This window comes from Balaenoptera acutorostrata, chromosome 10 (assembly GCF_949987535.1).
Source record: "Balaenoptera acutorostrata chromosome 10, mBalAcu1.1, whole genome shotgun sequence".
Classification (NCBI taxonomy): domain Eukaryota; kingdom Metazoa; phylum Chordata; class Mammalia; order Artiodactyla; family Balaenopteridae; genus Balaenoptera; species Balaenoptera acutorostrata.
In genome coordinates, this window is record NC_080073.1 from 41,250,745 (window position 1) to 41,269,472 (window position 18,728).

The following is an 18,728-nucleotide window of genomic DNA, read 5'->3' on the forward strand; positions in this document are numbered from 1 at the left end:
TAACCACTGGACCACCAGGGAGGTCCCATTATGTGATTACTAGATTTCAAATCTCTCTTAATCTGTGATAGTCTCCTTATATGTTTGCTATATATTTTTTTGAGACTGGTAGTTACATCAGACCCCTCACCCCCACAACTGCCAGTAGTTTATCAGTTACCTATTGCATCATATGTGGGGGGCACATACCCTGTTGTCTTACTTTTAGTGATGTCAGAATTAATCAGTGGATTCTGGTGTAGTCACTCTGATCCATTCATTACAAAGTTCTTCATCAAACTTTCATCTACTGGGTTTTGTTACCATTGATGATTGTTGCATTTATTAGCTAGAATTCTGCTATAAAGTACAACTATTACTCACCATCTGTTTGATTGCCCTGAAACACAGACACATGATCATCAGGACTCTAGTTTGAACACTTCTGTTACTCTTTATTTCATGATACAGCCCCTTCTGTTGTTAGGCAGATACATTTACTATTACACTGAATCAAAATACATTTCTCTGAAACTTTTTACCCTTTTTCTCCCAGTTTTGTGTAATAGCTAATAAATACTTGACTTAAAGAGCAAGGGCTCTGCAGTCAAACAGCCTGGATACTTGGCTCTGCCACTTTGCCAGCTATAACTGTAGGTTTCTTCATTTGTAAAAGTGGGAATACAAATACGTAGTATACCCTTCTTAGGTTTGAGAATCAAATGAGCTAGATGTATGTAAAGCGTTTAACGAAGTACCTGAAAAATGGAAAATATTCTATTAGCTACTTATAATGGTGATGGTGGTCTAATAATGGGGCTATAAGACAGTAGTATACATAATGTAATGAAGTTACTGAGAACTACCTTCAGCTCTTTCTGTGATTTATTGACTAGTAGTAAAAATGAATTTCAGCATTTATGCATTCTGTGTTTTGAAGGTTATTTGATAATGGATATCCCCTCTCCCACAATTTGCTAGTGAGGAAAATAAAACAGATAATTTGAGAGATTTAACTCAAAGTAATGAATAAAAGTAGTGAAACTCATTTGTATGTAACAAGCCCTAAAATGTTCAAATTAGATCCCCATGCAGCCTAATTATGGGTTTTGGAGAACAAATTGCTTTAACGGGAGAACATAATTCACTTCATTCAAGTGTTCCTGCAAGCTGATTTGGAAGACAGATTTAGAAACAGATTTCAGGTGTATACAATTGTTAACATTCGGGATCATATTCTTGCCTTTCCTCACTGACCAGGAACTGTACAGTGATACATTCGAGATCAGCTGTGTTTGTTTACAAAGTGATTTCTTGTTTAAAGAAAATAGCTTTACTTACTGTCTATATAGACACTCCGCATTAAAGTTGCAACTATTTGGGGGTATAAGAGTAGTTGATGAGTATGACATGGGGGAGAGAAGTGCTGTTTTGACTTACATTTATATAATCAGAGATAGCTTTGATCAGATGACATACTGTGAGAATATTCCTGCCGTGTAAATGCTGTAATTTTAATAACATTTGTTTTTATTAATTTTTTTCTAGATTTAATCTGTGTACATGAACCTCTATCAGTTGAAACTCTATGTTTGAGGTACTATGCTAGTTGAAGATGTGGACTTTAGGGCAAGTGAGAAATAGTGCTTGTGTTTATCAAGTCCATTGGCACCAGTTCATGTTAGCATATTCATTCCAAAGTGCTTTGCCTAAAGTTTCCAGGCCTTTGATAAAAAGCAGTGGTATTCATGACTTTTTTGTCCACATAAATCACATATATTTCTCATCAGTGTTTTAATTCAGTTGTCCTCATTCGTCCTATTTCTTGGATGAGAGTATGGCAAATGTTATAAATTAATTTATGGCCTGTATGGCTTGTTTTTTTCCACAGGTCAGTTTTGAGGTATTTCCCTCTTTTCCTTTGAGAATTGCTTGAAATGAGAAAGCTAAAACCTAGTATTATTGTTAAGAAATTTCTTTGATTCAGAAAGTAATGAGGGGGCTTCCCTGGTGGCGCAGTGGTTGAGAATCTGCCTGCCAGTGCAGGGGACATGGGTTCGAGCCCTGGTCTGGGAAGATCCCACATGCCATGGAGCAGCTAGGCCCGTGAGCCACAACTACTGAGCCTGTGCTTCTGGAGCTTGTGCTCTGCAACAAGAGAGGCCGCAACAGTGAGAGGCCTGCGCACTGTGATGAAGAGTGGCCCCCGCTCGCCGCAACTAGAGAAAGCCCTTGCACGGAAACGAAGACCCAACACAGCTATCAATCAATCAATCAATCAATCAATAAAATTTAAAAAGCTCTAAAAAAAAAAAAAAAGTAATGAGAGGCTTCCCTGGTGGCGCAGTGGTTGGCAGTCTGCCTGCTAATGCAGGGGACACAGGTTCGAGCCCTGGTCTGGGAGGATTCCACATGCCGCGGAGCGGCTGGGCCCGTGAGCCACAGCTGCTGAGCCTGCGTGTCTGGAGCCTGTGCTCCGCAACAAGAGAGGCCACAATGGTGAGAGGCCCGCGCACCGCGATGAGGAGTGGCCCCCGCTTGCTGCAACTAGAGAAGGCCCTCGCACAGAAATGAAGACCCAACACAGCCAGAGAGAGAGAGAGAAAGAAATCTCACTGAATAATATCTCTCATAAAAAAAAAAAAAAAAGTAATGAGAATTTATGCTAGGAATGGGACTGGTAAACCCAGGGGAGATTATACAGTAAGGACAAGATGTTGCCTTTGTCTCTTTGTAACTTAAACTCTATTTAGGAAGGCAGGAACAATAAATGCAAGTCAAGGCTATGTGTGTGATTGTCATTCTGCAAAGTATATGATGTAGGAGTCGAGTTTATTAGTAGTGTCTGGAGTGTTAAGGAAAGGCATAGGAAAAGGCAGTACAGTGCCGAGCACATAGTAGGCACTCAGATAATTGTCAAGTGAATGAAAGTGACTGAGAGGACTAAGATGAGTATGGGAGCTGATAATGTGTGTGTGGACGCTGAGAGAGAGGGAAGATGGTTGAATCAAGAGCAGTTTGCAAAATTATTGAAGTCAAGACTGATCTATGTTTGAATTTAGAAGAGACCATCTTAACTATTGAAATTTTTAGTGGGGAGTAGTGTAAAGCAAACCTAGCTAGATAGGAAAGTGAGTGTGATGTCAGCCAAATTTTACTGAGTACTTTCTATGTTTGGGGTTTTTGGCACTTAAATGCACCTGTGAACAAGATAAACCCAATCCCTGCCCTAAAGCAGTTTGTATTCTAGTGGGAGGAAACAGGCACTACATTAAGACAAAACAAAGGGAAAAAAACCCTCATATTGATAAAGGCCAGGAATGAAGTAAGGCACTATAAGATAGAATGATGGGGGAATCTCAGAGGGGATAACATTTGGGATGTCATCTTACGATTGAGAAGTAATCTGTCAGAGATCTAGGGTGAATTGTATTCTAAAAGAGAATCTTCAGGAATGTTTGAGGAATGGAAAGAAGGCTAACGTGGCTGGAAGCTAGGGAATGAGGAGGAGGGACTGAAAAGAGCTAAGGTCAGAGAGAGTGAGCAGGTATGTGCCATATGATTTATGTTTTTGAAAGACCACTTGGCTGTTACGTAAAATTCATAATACGTGTCTATAACAATCATCTTAATTGGTGTATGGGGTTATCATCATTAGTTCCATTTTGACCATGTTACATTTGGAGTAAATGAGACATCCAAGGAGAAGTGTCCAGTGAGCATTTAGGTAAATAAGTGCAAAGGGTTTGGTTTGGAGATGTGGAAGTCAACAGTCTATAGATGACACTTAAAGCCATGAATTTGGATGAGATGAGGTAGGAGGGAAAAAAGTAGATGGAGAAGAGAAGAAAGGCCAAGTAGGGATCAGGTTTTGGGACACTCCCAGCGTGAGGACATCTGAATAGGAAGACGCCAACAGATAAGATTAATAGTAGTAGCCAGTGAGGGTAGGTGGAAAAACAGGAGAATGCGGTCTGTGAAAGCCTAGGGAAGAAATTGCCATTGGCCTTAAGATGTTGGTCACTAGTGATGTACCCCTGCCCCCCCTCTTTTTTTAAGGTAAGACATATAAAAATCTGTTTGACTAATGAGAATGGAGAGAGACAGACAGAGACTGATGATAGAGGAGAGGGAATTAATTAGGAAATGAAAGTCCTTGAGAAGGCAAGAAATAGGACACTGAGCAAAGTGGTGGTATCAGTTGAGAGTGGTCAGGGAGATGGTGGTGACTGAGATTTGGGGTAGGGGGATGTGTGAAGTAGGCATCTAGGAGGGTGAGAAAGGGAATTGAATGGCACAAATCATAGAGTTAGTAAATGTAGAGAAAGGATTCCAACGTAGGTATCAAAGTTTGATCTTTTTGCTCTGTTGCACTGACATCCTTATAAGCAAAGTAATAAATACTGAAGGAGAATCAGAAAGTGAGTCTAAGTTGAACTGAAAAAAGAAAAATTAATAAGAAAGCCCCTTATTAGCCATTTCATTTATGGCAATAATTATTTATTACCTTGTATCATGGTTATTTGGTATACCTCTATGCCATATTACTTCAGTAGAGTGTGAAAATCCTGATGGGGTAAGGATTGTGAACTTGACATCTTGCCTTTATAGAACTAATATTGCCTCCTTCAGTGGGGTAGATCCTTAAATAATTGTTGAACAAATAGCCTTGTGATTGAGATGTGTACTGATACTTAACAATTAACAGTGTTGCTTTTCTAAAATAAGTCATTGGTCAATCCATCAGTGTGGTTGTGTGCTATGGAAAGATATGTTCTGATGCAGTTTCCACATTTCCTTTAAGCCTAGCTAACTCGTGGTAGTTAGCTAGGACACCTACTCTGTATCAAAACTTTAGTCTGTAGAAGGATGAACTCATTTTGTTTGGAAGAGGTTTGCAAACGTGTATGACCATAGGCCAAGCAGAGAACTAGGTAGATGTGATCTTTTGTGGTAAAAGTTTTACTTATGAAGACTTTATCCCGTATGTACTTTTTCATATCATTGAGGATCTGAGACATTTTAAGTGTTGAATGTATGACACTGTAAGTGCCTTAATGCATAAGTGTCAAAACATGCATGACTTCAGTGCATTCATTCCAACTTTTTTTTTCCATGACAGATATTTTCATTTGTACCTGTTGGGGAGCAGGTCAACGATTTAGAAATCTTAAAAGGGAAACAAATTGGGTGGCTGGAGCTGTGAAATTCCATTTCTTCCTTAATGTTGGGGATAATCATTTGGTACTTGAGTAGGGTTCTTTGCCAGTATTTCTGCGTGGCTCTTACTTGGGCCGGGGTATACAGCAAACCAGTTTTCTTCTAGAGAGCTCAGAGTACTACTCGAAGTGAACCTCTGGGCTAGGATGTGTTATAAGCAATGTTATGAAATACTAATTTTCGATTTTGTCATTGTTGGCATCCTTCCTTTTGTTATCAACCAGTTCTCCTGTCTTATCTCTGAGTTTTCACCTCTTCACAATACTATCTCTGCAATTTTATACTCTCTTTATTATAAGTTCTAGTTTTTATTTAGCTTATTCTAATCAGTGCCTACCAGAGTATGAATTTAGAAAGATTTCAAGTAGTGTTTCTTCAGGTAGTGCTTCTCCAGCTGAGGCTCTAGGATCTCCAAGAGTCCATTAGTATTTTTTTTTCGCAATTTTATACTCTATTTATTATAAGTTCTAGTTTTTATTTAGCTTATTCTAATCAGTGCCTACCAGAGTATGAATTTAGAAAGATTTCAAGTAGTGTTTCTTCAGGTAGTGCTTCTCCAGCTGAGGCTCTAGGATCTCGAAGAGTCCATTAGTATTTTTTTTTCTTAACACATTCTTAAGGGGTGAAGGAGTCTGTGAGGGTATTTAATAGTTTTTTATGTTTTATCTTAGGTTGAAAAAATACTTTTAAAAAAATCCATTATTTATTTATTTTGCGTTGGGTCTTCGTTGCTGTGCGCGAGCTTTCTCTAGTTGTGTCGAGCAGGGGCTGCTCTTCCTTGTTGTGCGCGGGCTTCTCATTGCGGAGCCTTCTCTTGTTGCGGGGCATGGGCTCTAGGCATGTGGGCTTCAGTAGTTGTGGCACACGGGCTCAGTAGTTGTGGCTCGTGGGCTCTAGAGCGCAGGCTCAGTAGTTGTGGCACATGGGCTTAGTTGCTCCGTGGCATGTGGGATCTTCCCAGACCAGGGATCGAGCCCATGTCCCTTGCATTGGCAGGTGGATTCTTAACCACTGTGCCACCAGGGCAGTCCCAAAAAAATAATTTTTAATTTTTGAAATAATTTCAGACTTATAGAATGGTTTCAAAAACAATAGGGATTTCTTATATACCCTTCATCTAGAGCCCCCAAATGTGAACATTTTCCCACTTACCTTTCTCTTTTTATACAGACACACACACACACACACACAATTACTTCTTTTTTTCTGAAATGTTTGAAAGTTGCAGACATGATGCCTTTTAATCCCTGTGTCTTCCAACGTGTATTTCCTAAAAACAAGGTCATTCTCATATAATCACTGTACAACTCAATTTCAAGAAAGTAACATTAATACTCTTTTCTAACCTACAGACCTTAACAATTATTTTTAAGTTTTAAAATTTATTTCACCTGAAAACTACCATTACCTTTCAGTGGTAATTTTCAAGTACAGTTGACCCTGAACAACATGGGTTTGAACTGCGCAAGTCCACTTACACACGGATTTTTATCAGTAAATGGACACTACATGATCTGCAGTTGATTGAATCCGCAGGTGCAGAACCATAGATACGGAGGATTATAAAATAAACATAAGCATACAGTTTATGTTCATAAACATATAAACTAGAATTATATGCAGATTTTCAACTGTGCGGGGGTTGGGGTGCCAACCCCCCATGTTGTTCAAGGGTCAAATGTAAAATAAATTTAGATTTAGAAGACAAACTTATGGTTACCAAAGGGAAAAGGTGGGGGGGAGGGATAAGGGAGGTTGGGATTAACACATGTATACAATAGATAATCAACAAGGACCTGTATAGCACAGGGAACTCTACTCAGTACTTTGTAATACCTATATGGGAAAAGAATCTGAAAAAGAATAGATATATGTATATGAAAACAAAAAAAAGAGTATGGACTTATGAGATTCTCCCTGAATGATTTTTATTTGGCGTATGCATTGTAATTCTATTAGAGGGACTAAAGCTTTCATTCAGTAGACCAAAGTCCTCAGGGTGAATGTTCAATACAGAATCTAAAAGACAGTATTTTGTAAAAATCTACTGCTCTGAATAAAAAATTCATACACATTCAAACTTACTAGGAAAAAAAAAAAAGGCCCCTACATCACTCAGATGTGAGAAACACTGGCTTTAAGTATTATATTTGAGGAATATTTGAATTTTAGTAAGAAATCTTTAAAGATTAAGTAGGAGTGACTCTTTAAAGTCTTTACTTATTAAAATCAAAATAAAATGCTGTTCCTGATTTGTGGTTCAGGAAATTTAATAAACTGAAGGCCCGGATTGAGACCTTCTAGGACCTCACTTTTGTAGCCTTATATCTATGTTAGGAATTCTGTCTGATCTTAGGTAAGTTCTCATCCAGATTCTTCTTAAACATTTCTGAGGACAAGGAAACTTAAGTACCCTGTACAGTGACACATTCCAGTTGCAGCTTCCTCACATTTTGTTTTTATAAAGCAGTAAGAAAGACTAACAACTCAATAGGTAATCGATTGACAAAGGACCTGAAAAAGCACTTCCCAGAAAAAAGAAAATACCAATGACTTATGAAAAGTTATTATGCCAGTAGAACTACAACTGAAGCTGTATCTAAATATGTTGATATGTAATTATATCCGGGGCTTTAAGTGGAGAAAAGGTAGAGAAAGGTATGTTTCCATTTCTGTATGTCTTTTCTCCTTTAAAAGTAATGTATTTGCTCATATATGCACACAATTTTTAGAAGGATGTACAAAACTTAACAATAGTTGCCACTACGTAGAGAGATCTAATTTTAGTTGTATATCTTTTTGTATTACAAAGTTTTTGCCTCCGTGCATGTCTTACTTTTTCAAATAGAGAAAAAAACTAAAATTTTCTAAATTAAAATGAGGTAGAATCTGTCATTCTATACTTCTCTTGGTCACAGGTCCAAGTTTTGGAATTGAGCAAAGTAAGACTATTTTATCTTGGAAGTTTTTTGATATTTTGAAATAAATCACTAAAGTTCTGTAAATCAGGGGTCCTCAACGCCTGGGCCAAGGGCCAATAGCGGTCCACAGCTTGTTAGGAACCGGGCTACACAGCAGGAGGTGAGCGGTGGGCCAGCGAGCAAAGCTCCATCTGCTGCTCCCCATTGCTCGCATTACTGCATGAACCACCCCCCCCACAACCCGCACCCCAGTCTGTGGAAAAATTGTCTTCCACGAAACTGGTCCCTGGTACCCAAAAGGTTAGGGACCACTGCTTTAAAATGTCTTTTTTCCACAGTAAATAAAAATACTTCCGTTTTAACTGTAACCATTTCCTGTGTAACATGGTATCTAGAATAGATTCCCTTACTGTCCAACTTGTTTATACTTATGAATATTGTTGATATGGTCAAATATCTCTCATTATACCAGGCCTCCCTTTGGAAACTTTACTTCTTATGTTCTAGCCTGAGAAGTTGGTTGGTTGATTGATTTGAATAATCATGTCATTCTTTGGTTCTTTGAGATTGCTATGACTAAAACTCTTAATGAAGTTTTTTCCCACATGTGTCCTGTGACCTAATAGAGATTTGTCTCTGCGTTGACATGGATTAATCAGAATTCTTTATAGTTCTTCAGTAAGCTGCAGATCTGCATACTGTACGTTTTTGACAGAAAACTGGCGGTATTCCTCTGGTTTTTCTTCTGTAGTAGCTTTTCAAAAGAAGAAATAAGGCACTCTAGCACAGTCCCATGCTGGAGACTTAAATGCCTGTTTTCGCATGCCTCATTTTTTATGGCAGGGTCACAGGAGGCTCAGTACTCTTACCTGTGGCTTCCAACCCTTGTTCCAGCAACTTTCCTTCAAAAACCCTATTCTTTGCTCTTGACATTATATTATTTACCAAAGCAAGTGTTCTTCTTTTTTAAAAAAAATAAATTTATTTATTTATTTTTTATTTTTGGCTGTGTTGGGTCTTTGTTGCTGCACGCGGGCTTTCTCTAGTTGCGGCAAGCGGGGGCTACTCTTCGTTGCAGTGTGTGGGCTTCTCATTGTGGTGGCTTCTCTTGTTGCGGAGCACGGTCTCTAGGCACGTGGGCTTCAGTAGTTGTGGCTCGCGGGCTCTAGAGCGCAGGCTCAGTAGTTGTGGCGCATGGGCATAGTCGCTCCATTGCATGTGGGATCTTCCTCGACCCGAGATTGAACCCGTGTCCCCTGCATTGGCAGGCGGATTCTTAACCACTGCGCCACCAGGGAAGTCCCCGCAAGTGTTCTTTTATTAGAAACATTTGTGGCTGATTCTTGCTATTAAATATGGCCTCACAATTTCATTAATATCTTCAAAAAGGGCTTGTCCTCTTATTGCTGTGGCAGTCTACTCACCTGGCCACACCTAGGTATCATCTCCTGAAGGGTACTCCAACTCTGAAATATTAGTCTGACCATAATATCCAATTCCTTCACCACACCCTTCTACTTCTCTTTCTGGCTTCCACCAAATCTACTCTTTGAAGCTGCTGCTATCTTGTCCCTACCCTGTTCCTTCAGTTTATCAGCTTCCTTCAGATTTTACTCCCTATTCTATTATCTGTGGATCATTCTTGGGAATGCCTTCAATTCTCTCAGCCCCTTGCCTTCTTCTACCTCTCTTGTCCCACCCAACTTGATAGAGTAACTCATCAGTTGTTTCTCCTCATTGCTTCTAGATAGCCTAATGCTGCAAGGGGAAGTAACATAAGTGTGCCAGTGACTCCGATTATAAATTAGTAATGTCCAACTTGGGACAGCAACATTGAAGATTATAGTCTGCTTCCATTTTTGTTCCCCACACTTGAATTTTTTCAAGTCTTTTACCTTGTCCCTGCCCCTAACTTTCAACTAATGATGTCAGAGAGAAATACAGGCCAAAAGGAATATTCTTGCTTTATTTTGAAACTTAACTATGTCTTTACTCATCTATATCCCCTTCTCTCAAGATCATTCCCTCCTCCATCTGTTGTAGTGATTCCATTTTTTTTCTTTGATCTAAACACCTCGTTTGCTCACCTGCTGTATTTACAATGAGAGGGGGAAGCAAGATACAGAATGGCTTGTATGGTATGATTACTATACTCAAAAAGAAAAACAAAAATCTCTGTTTTAACGCCCTCCCCACACACAAAAGAAGTGTTAGAAGGCTCTGTATACCAAGGTGTTTACAGCAGTTGTCTCTGGATGGGTTGGATTGTGGACTTTTTGCTTGTGTGTAATCTGATTTCTATTAACATGAAATGATTTTAAGATGAGAAAAATTTGATGTTTTCCCCCAAATTTTTTGTATGTGCTTATATTGTTTTTATTATAAATTTATTTTTAAAAATATTTATTTATTTATTTGGCTGCACTGGGTCTTTGTTGCGGCATGCAGGGTCTTCATTGCGGCATGCAGGATCTAGTTCCCTGACTAGGGATCAAACCCGGGCCCCCTGCATTGGGAGCGTGGAGTCTTAACCACTGGACCACCAGGGAAGTCCCCTTTTTATTATAAATTTAAAAAATATTATCAAGTTATGGGAAATGCCTTGCTATCTTTGTCAAGCAGTTTTCTGATTTCTGAATTGAAACTTTATTTCTTCCCCTCACATGCCGACACAAGTCCCACATTTATAATGTTTCTTTAGCCCTTTGATTATGTGATCACTTTGATTACAGCTTGTCAGAATTCTTTTCACTTGTTTATCCAAAGTATAAGTGCTGAGACTTAGGAAAGGGTTCTGGTAACCTCAGTATTTCCAGCACTTTGTGTGTATGGATACCGTGAAGACAACCATGAATGTTTTTTCAGAAACATCCACTGAAAAGAGGAGTACAAATATGAATGACATTCCAAATGCTTGGACATCTCCAGGTTCCTTTTCTGTCCTTTAAAAAAAATGTCACATGGTACTAATTTAAATCGAATCTAGTATGCCGTATTGTGAGACACAATTATTTTTTTTAAGAAAGGAAAAACTCTGCCAATTAGACTGTGATGTTATTGATAGTATGATGCATTGTGTAGAGATGTTATATATGGGAAAAATGTATATCATAGAATTGATGAAATATAGCAGTTGTAAGGTCACATCTCTGTAGTCTTTGTGGTTTTAGAGTAGAAAAAAGTGTTTAACCCTGGCACTGCTTTAGATCTCATCCACGTATTACCAACTTTGTTTCCCCTTCATTACTTTGTTTTGTATGGCTACCATGGACTCTGGTGAATGGACTGAATTACAGTGGAGTAAAGCCTACATTTAGGAAAAGGATTTTTAGTACATTTCTTTTAAGGGGCATTTAAAACAGATTATTGTACTCCAGTCTTGCCACATAGCCTACAGAGACACTGGCTTAAAATACAAATCTGGCTGTTATAGCCTAAAACCCTTTTGTATCTTCTCTTCCCCCAGTGTGCTTCAGTGCACTGGTATACACCAGACTTTTAGCTTTTGATTCCTCAGTCAGGACATAGTGTGGTTATCTTTGTTAGAATATAACTGTGAGCTCAGAAAGCCACATGCTCTGATGTAGAGTAAAGTGTAAACCTTGCATTCAGCAAAGGGACTGCTGAATGGATACCAGAACAGGTTGAGAACCACTAATTCATAAGATAAAATGTTTCTCATCGTAAGAGACCTGGCCTCTGGACCTGGCCACTGCTCCCTACTTTGGCTAATTATTGGCTTCTTTCTGCCTTATGCTTTATACTCAGATAACATTATTTTATAGTTTCCTTGCTCATATTGTTCTGTGTTTTAATCTCTATATCTTTGCCTGGGATCTTCCTTCGTTTAGGATCTCCCTTCAAATACATTCTTCAAAAACTAATTTTTCATTTAGGAAGGATTCTTTGCATTCCAATCCTTCCACTAAACTGAGTTGCTTATCTTCCTCATTGCTGTTACATTTGTGCATATTTCTATCCTTGTATTTACTCCATTATGTTGGAATTACTTTTATAACAAAATTATATTTTGTATTTACAGGAAACTGTAAGAGCTTCTTGAGGGCAGGGACTCTGCTTTATTCACCTTTTCTCTCCATCACCTAGCACAGTGCATGACACTATCTTCATTAAATATTTGCTATGCTAAATGTAACTAAGGCTATGAAGGAACGGACAGCCTCTATAGAATATACTTGGAGGTTGTAGGTATCCTAAGTTTTAATAAAAAACAACTTACATTTCAATCGGTTTTAAGTATTTATGATTTCTTTTTATTCTTTTGCATGCTTTCTTGGCTGGATGACAATAGAGAAGAAGAAAATGAGGTAAGTATAATTTAATTAAGTATTCAGCGATTATGAGCTTGAAAACATTCAAAATTTAGCTATCATTTTGAATATGAAATGAAGTAATAGTTTTTGCTTAGTTTTGTTTTTGGATCTATAGTAATTCATTCCAGTGAGGGATGTTGTATATTTCAAGAAAATGGTTTTTAGACTTTGGAGCTTCAAGAGCTTTAGTCAAGGTAAAGGAAGCTGGCAACTTTGGAGACAGCTTTTTACCTGTTTTTTATGCATTGAGCTTCCATGTAAGATTCAATTTGAAAAGTGAATTTTCTTTCTTTAAAAGTATTTGAAGACCACTGCTCTGTGATAATGCATGTGAAAACATTTACTTTCCCACTTGAATGGTAACTGTATAATTTTGAAAGCTGATCTCAGATTTTACCATGTTGAAGTGGAAAACTGTTCTCTTAAATAGTCAGGGTTGATTAAAGAATGTCAGTTAGAAAAATGTTGTGGATGGCAAGTGTACTATCTTTAATTTAGGCTTGAGTTTGTTGCTATAGACTTTTCTGCTTTTCTGTCTACAACCGAGGTTATGCCTTTAACTTCTAACACCCATCAGTTCCTTTGGTGGTTTGGCAAATAATGAAGGGTGAAGTCGTCTTAGATGTATACTTTGTAGTTGTCACTCACGGTAGGATCAGACTATAAATCAGCATGGCCTGGGTGTGTGGGGCCCAGGCAGATGCAGTAGTAGTGTGCCAGGACAGAGTAATTTCCAGGAAGGCAGAAAGGCCTGGTCCCCATTTGGTTACCTCATCTGTGAAATGAGTGAGATGGGAGACTGCTCTATACCACTGGTTTCCCAAATCTAGGAAATCCCTCAGAATTGCCTGAGATGCTTGTTCTCAAAAAACAAAACAAAATAAACTTTCTTATTCACCTTAGAGCTATTGAATTGTTATTTCCTGGAGTTTTGTCACAGATCTATATTTCTACCAAGTACCCAAGTGATTCTATGTGATACCAGAAGACCACTGGTTATAATGACTTCTGATGTTTCTTCTCAGATAGGACACAAGAACAAAGTATTTTCATTACTGAGATGTTAGCTATTGCTCTCTATCCACATGTCCTTTTGTAGTGTATCTTGAAATACACATCAGATTATTTTTTAAATTCTCGTTAAAAATTCTGCCTGGAAAATAGTTATAAAACTGGATAAAATTCTTTAAGATAAGAATGGAAAAATATGGATAATTGTTGAAACTGAGGATGTGTACTTAGAGGTTTATTAAACTATTCTCTGTACTTGTGGATATGTTTGAAAATTTCTATAATAAAGAGTTTTTAAAAATGCATATACAGCTTAATGAAATTCATGCTGTTTGTCATTAAAAAGGACTTTTCATTTCCCTGACATTTTAAACTGTGATGCTAGCCATTTGAAAGTAACTTTATTGTAGTAGTAACTGCTTTTTTTGTTCATTTATAGGCAAAGATTGAAAATGTGCAGAAAACAGGTTTCATCAAAGGACCAATGTTCAAAGGTGTTGCTTCTAGTCGGTTTTTGCCCAAAGGCACCAAGACAAAAGTTAATTTGGAGGAACAGGGACGACAGAAGGTGTCATTCAGCTTCAGCCTTACAAAGAAAACTTTGCAGAACAGGTTTCTGACGGCACTTGGCAGTGAAAAGCAAAATGATACTCCAAATTCCCCAGTTGTACCTCTTCAAGTAGACTCGACCCCTAAAATTAAAATGGATATTGGAGATACATTATCTACTACAGAAGAATCTTCCCCACCAAAATCAAGGGTAGAATTGGGCAAAATCCATTTTAAGAAACATCTGCTTCATGTAACATCCAGGCCACTGCTGACTTCTACCACAGCAGTGGCATCTCCATCTCCTCCCATAGTACCATTACCAGCAGTCATAGCAGAATCAACAACTGTAGACTCGCCACCCTCGTCTCCACCTCCACCACCTCCACCTCCCCAAGCCACAACACCCTCATTACCAGCACCAGTAACAGAGCCAGTGGCCTTGCCACACACACCAGTGACAGTTCTGATGACAGCACCAGTAGATGTAGCTGCTAGAGCGTTGAAGGAACCACCAGTTACAGTTGTACCAGAATCATCAGAAGTGGACACTAAGCAGGACCCTGTATCTAATAGTTCAGAAGAACACATAACTCACAATTTGAATGAGCAAGCAGATATTCCTTCACAAAAAGAAGATTCCCATATTGGGAAGGAAGAAGAAATTCCAGATAGTTCTAAGAGTAGTCTGGGCTCTAAAAAAACAGGTTCTAAGAAGAAATCCTCACAATCTGAAGGCACCTTTCTTGGTTCAGAATCTGATGAAGATTCTGTACGGACTTCCTCAAGTCAAAGATCACATGATTTAAAATTTTCAGCCAACATTGAAAAAGAAAGAGATTCAAAAAAGAGCTTAGCAACTTTAAAAAGTGAGGATTTAGGGAAATCTTCACGATCTAAAACAGAGCGAGATGATAAATATTTTAGCTACTCAAAACTTGAAAGAGATACTCGTTATATATCTTCTCGCTGTAGATCAGAGAGAGAGCGAAGGCGGAGCAGGTCTCGTTCTAGATCTGACAGAGGTTCTAGAACTAGTTCATCCTATTCTCGGTCAGAACGATCCCATTATTATGACTCTGATCGTCGCTACCATAGGAGTTCCCCTTATCGAGAGAGGGCACGCTATTCTCGACCATATACAGATAACAGGGCAAGAGAAAGTTCTGACTCAGAAGACGAGTATAAGAAGACCTACTCAAGGCGCACCTCATCTCATTCCTCCTCTTACAGAGACCTAAGGACATCCTCCTCCTATTCTAAATCTGATCGAGACTGTAAAACTGAGTCCTCTTACTTAGAGATGGAGAAAAGAGGAAAGTATTCTTCAAAATTAGAAAGAGAATCCAAAAGGACTTCAGAAAATGAAGCAATAAAAAGATGTTGTTCTCCCACTAATGAACTGGGATTCCGACGGGGGTCATCATATTCCAAGCACGATAACAGTGCTTCCCGTTACAAATCTGCCCCTTCAAAACCTGTACCCAAGTCTGATAAATTTAAAAATTCTTTCTGTTGTACAGAATTGAATGAGGAAATCAAACAGTCTCATTCTTGTAGTTTACAGACTCCTTGTTCAAAAGGTAGTGAATTAAGAATGATTAGTAAAGTTCCTGAAAGAGAGAAGATTGGGTCTCCATCTCCATCAAATCGATTAAATGATTCACCTACTTTTAAAAAGCTAGATGAATCACCTGTTTTTAAGTCTGAATTTATAGGACATGATAGCCATGACAGTATTAAGGAATTACACTCTTTATGTAAAGTGAAGAATGATCAATTAAGAAGTTACTGTCCCACAGAATTTAATATAAACGGATCTCCTGGGGCAGAATCTGATTTGGCAACATTTTGCACTTCTAAACGTGACACTGTTTTGATGTCTTCTGATGATAGTGTGACTGGATCAGAGGTATCCCCTTTGGTCAAAACGTGCATGCTTTCATCAAATGGATTTCAAAATATTAATAGATGTAAAGAAAAAGACTTGGATGATACTCGCATGCAGCACAGTAAGTCAGAAAGCCCATTTAGAGAAACAGAACCTCCGGTGTCGCCACACCAGGATCAACTCATATCTTTGCCAGTTATGACTATAGATTATTCCAAAACAATAGTTAAAGAACCAGTTGATGTGAGAGTTTCTTGCTGTAAAACCAAAGATTCAGATATATACTGTACTTCAAACGACAACCGCCCTTCTTTGTGTCATTCCGGAGCTGAAAATACTGAGCCTTTAGTAACGAAGATTTCTTCAAATAGCTTTATGAATGTGCATTTGAAATCAAAAACAGTTATATGTGATAATGGAAGTCTGACAGATCAGCACTCAAAATTTGCATGTGGAGAATATAAGCAGAGTGTTGGTAGTACTAGTTCAGCTTCTGTTAATCATTTTGATGATTTATATCAACCTACAGGGAGCTCATGTATTGCTTCATCTCTTCAGAGTCTTCCACCAGGAATAAAAGTAGACAGTTTAACTCTCTTGCAATGTGGAGAGAATACATCTCCAGTTTTGGATGCTGTGCTGAAGAGTAAAAGCTCAGAGTTTTTAAAGCATGCAGAGAAAGAAATACTAGAAGTAGGTAGTGGCCTTCCTGATTCAGGAAGAGGATTTGCTTCCTGGGAAAACAGGCATAATAATGGACTATCTGGGAAATGTGTGCAAGAGGCTCAAGAAGAAGGGAATTCCATACTGCCTGATAGAAGAGGAAGACCAGAAATCTCTTTAGATGAAGAAGGTGGAAGAGGACATGCACATACTTCTGATGATTCAGAAGTTGTATTTTCTTCTTGTGATTTGAATTTAATCATGGAGGACAGTGATGGTGTAACATACACCTTAAAATGTGACAGTAGTGGTCATGCCTCAGAGATTGTATCTACTGTCCATGAAGATTATTCTGGTTCTTCCGAAAGTTCAAGTGATGAAAGTGATTCAGAAGATACAGATTCTGATGATAGCAGTATTCCAAGAAACCGTCTTCAGTCTGTTGTGGTTGTGCCAAAGAATTCTACTTTGCCCATGGAAGAAACAAGTCCTTGTTCTTCTCGGAGCAGTCAAAGTTACAGACACTATTCTGACCACTGGGAAGATGAGCGATTGGAGCCAAGGAGGCATTCATATGAGGAAAAATTTGAGAGTATAGCAAGTAAAGCCTGTCCTCAAACTGAGAAGTTCTTCTTTCATAAAGCAACAGAGAAGAATTCAGAAATTTCTTTTATACAGCCCAGCCGAAAACAGATAGATAATCACCTGTCTGAAATTGCTCATCCTCAGAGTGATGGGGTTGATAGTACAAGTCATACAGACATAAAATCTGACCCTCTAGGTCATCCAAATTCTGAGGAAACAGTGAAAGCCAAAATAACTTCTAGGCAGCAAGAAGAGCTGCCAGTTTATTCTTCTGATGATTTTGAAGATGTCTCAAGTAAGTCTCGGCAACAGACCACTTTCCCTAACAGGGCAGATAGTAGACTGGGAAAAACAGAGTCAGATTTTTCTTCTTGTGAGATCTCCCGAGTGGATGGTTTCCGTTCATCAGAAGAGCTCAGAAATCTAGGGTGGGACGTCTCTCAACAAGAAAAGCCTACTACCACATATCAGCAACCTGACAGCAGCTATGGAACCTGTGGTGGACACAAGTATCACCAAAGTGCAGAACAGTATAGTGGGACACGTAATTACTGGCAAGGCAATGGCTACTGGGATCCAAGATCAGCAGGTAGACCGCCTGGAACTGGGGTTGTGTATGATCGAATTCAAGGGCAGGTACCAGATTCCTTAACAGATGACCGTGAAGAGGAGGAGAATTGGGATCAACGTGGAGGATCTCACTTCTCAAGCCAGTCCAGTAAATTTTTTCTGTCCCTTCAGAAGGACAAGGGGTCAGTGCAAGCACCTGAAATAAGCAGCAATTCCATTAAGGACTCTTTAGCTGTGAATGAGAAGAAAGATCTTTCGAAAAACTTAGAAAAAAATGATATGAAAGATAGAGGGCCTCTTAAAAAAAGGAGACAGGAATTGGAGAGTGATTCTGAAAGTGATGGTGAGCTTCAGGACAGAAAGAAAGTTAGAGTGGAGGTAGAGCAGGGAGAGACAGCAGTGCATCTAGGCTCAGCATTGGTTGGGCCTTCGTGTGTCATGGAGGACTTCAGGGACCCACAGCGGTGGAAGGAATGTGCCAAGCAAGGGAAGATGCCTTGTTACTTTGATCTGATTGAAGAAAATGTTTATTTAACAGAAAGGTAAGCCAAATTAATACTTGTTGGACAAGTATTAACCTCTTTTTGTAGGAAAAAAATTAACTTTCAGAAGTTCAGAATATATGAGCTCAATTGTATGAAATATGGTTGTGTGATAAAATGTAACTTAAAAAATTTAAAAAGTGTATTTACCTATTTAGATTTGGTGGTGTGCAGTCCCCCTATTTCCCACTCCCCCAGGAAGGGGATGTCTAAATTTTTTTTTTTTGGGTCCCATTACCTCTTTGGTTCTAGAAGTACATTAAAAAAAGTATATAGACCAGCCCAGTTTTTCTTAAATTTCTTTTACATGTGAAACTGTGGCAGAAAGTGAAACAAAACTCCAGCAAAATAGTCTGCCTTTAGAGAAGAAAAAAGTTACGTTGGATTTTTTTTTGCCTTACTTCATTCTGAACATTTTTTTTAACATCTTTATTGGAGTATAATTGCTTTACAATGGTGTGTT

The 18,728-nt window shown here is 38.6% G+C and overlaps 1 protein-coding gene across 4 annotated transcripts in view; it reads left to right on the forward strand.

Moving 5' to 3' along the window:
• The window catches only part of SETD2 (SET domain containing 2, histone lysine methyltransferase), a 119,278-nt gene that overhangs the window by 22,426 nt on the left and 78,124 nt on the right, over positions 1-18,728 (forward strand). For all 4 annotated transcript variants that reach the window (XR_009009485.1, XR_009009486.1, XM_057554657.1 and 1 more), the window contains exons 2-3: positions 12,409-12,448; positions 13,905-18,265. Coding sequence is in view for 2 of the 4 variants with exons in the window: in XM_057554657.1 (XP_057410640.1) it covers positions 12,409-12,448; positions 13,905-18,265 (4,401 nt within the window). In the remaining 2 variants the exon portion in view is untranslated. The remainder of the gene's footprint in view (positions 1-12,408; positions 12,449-13,904; positions 18,266-18,728) is intronic.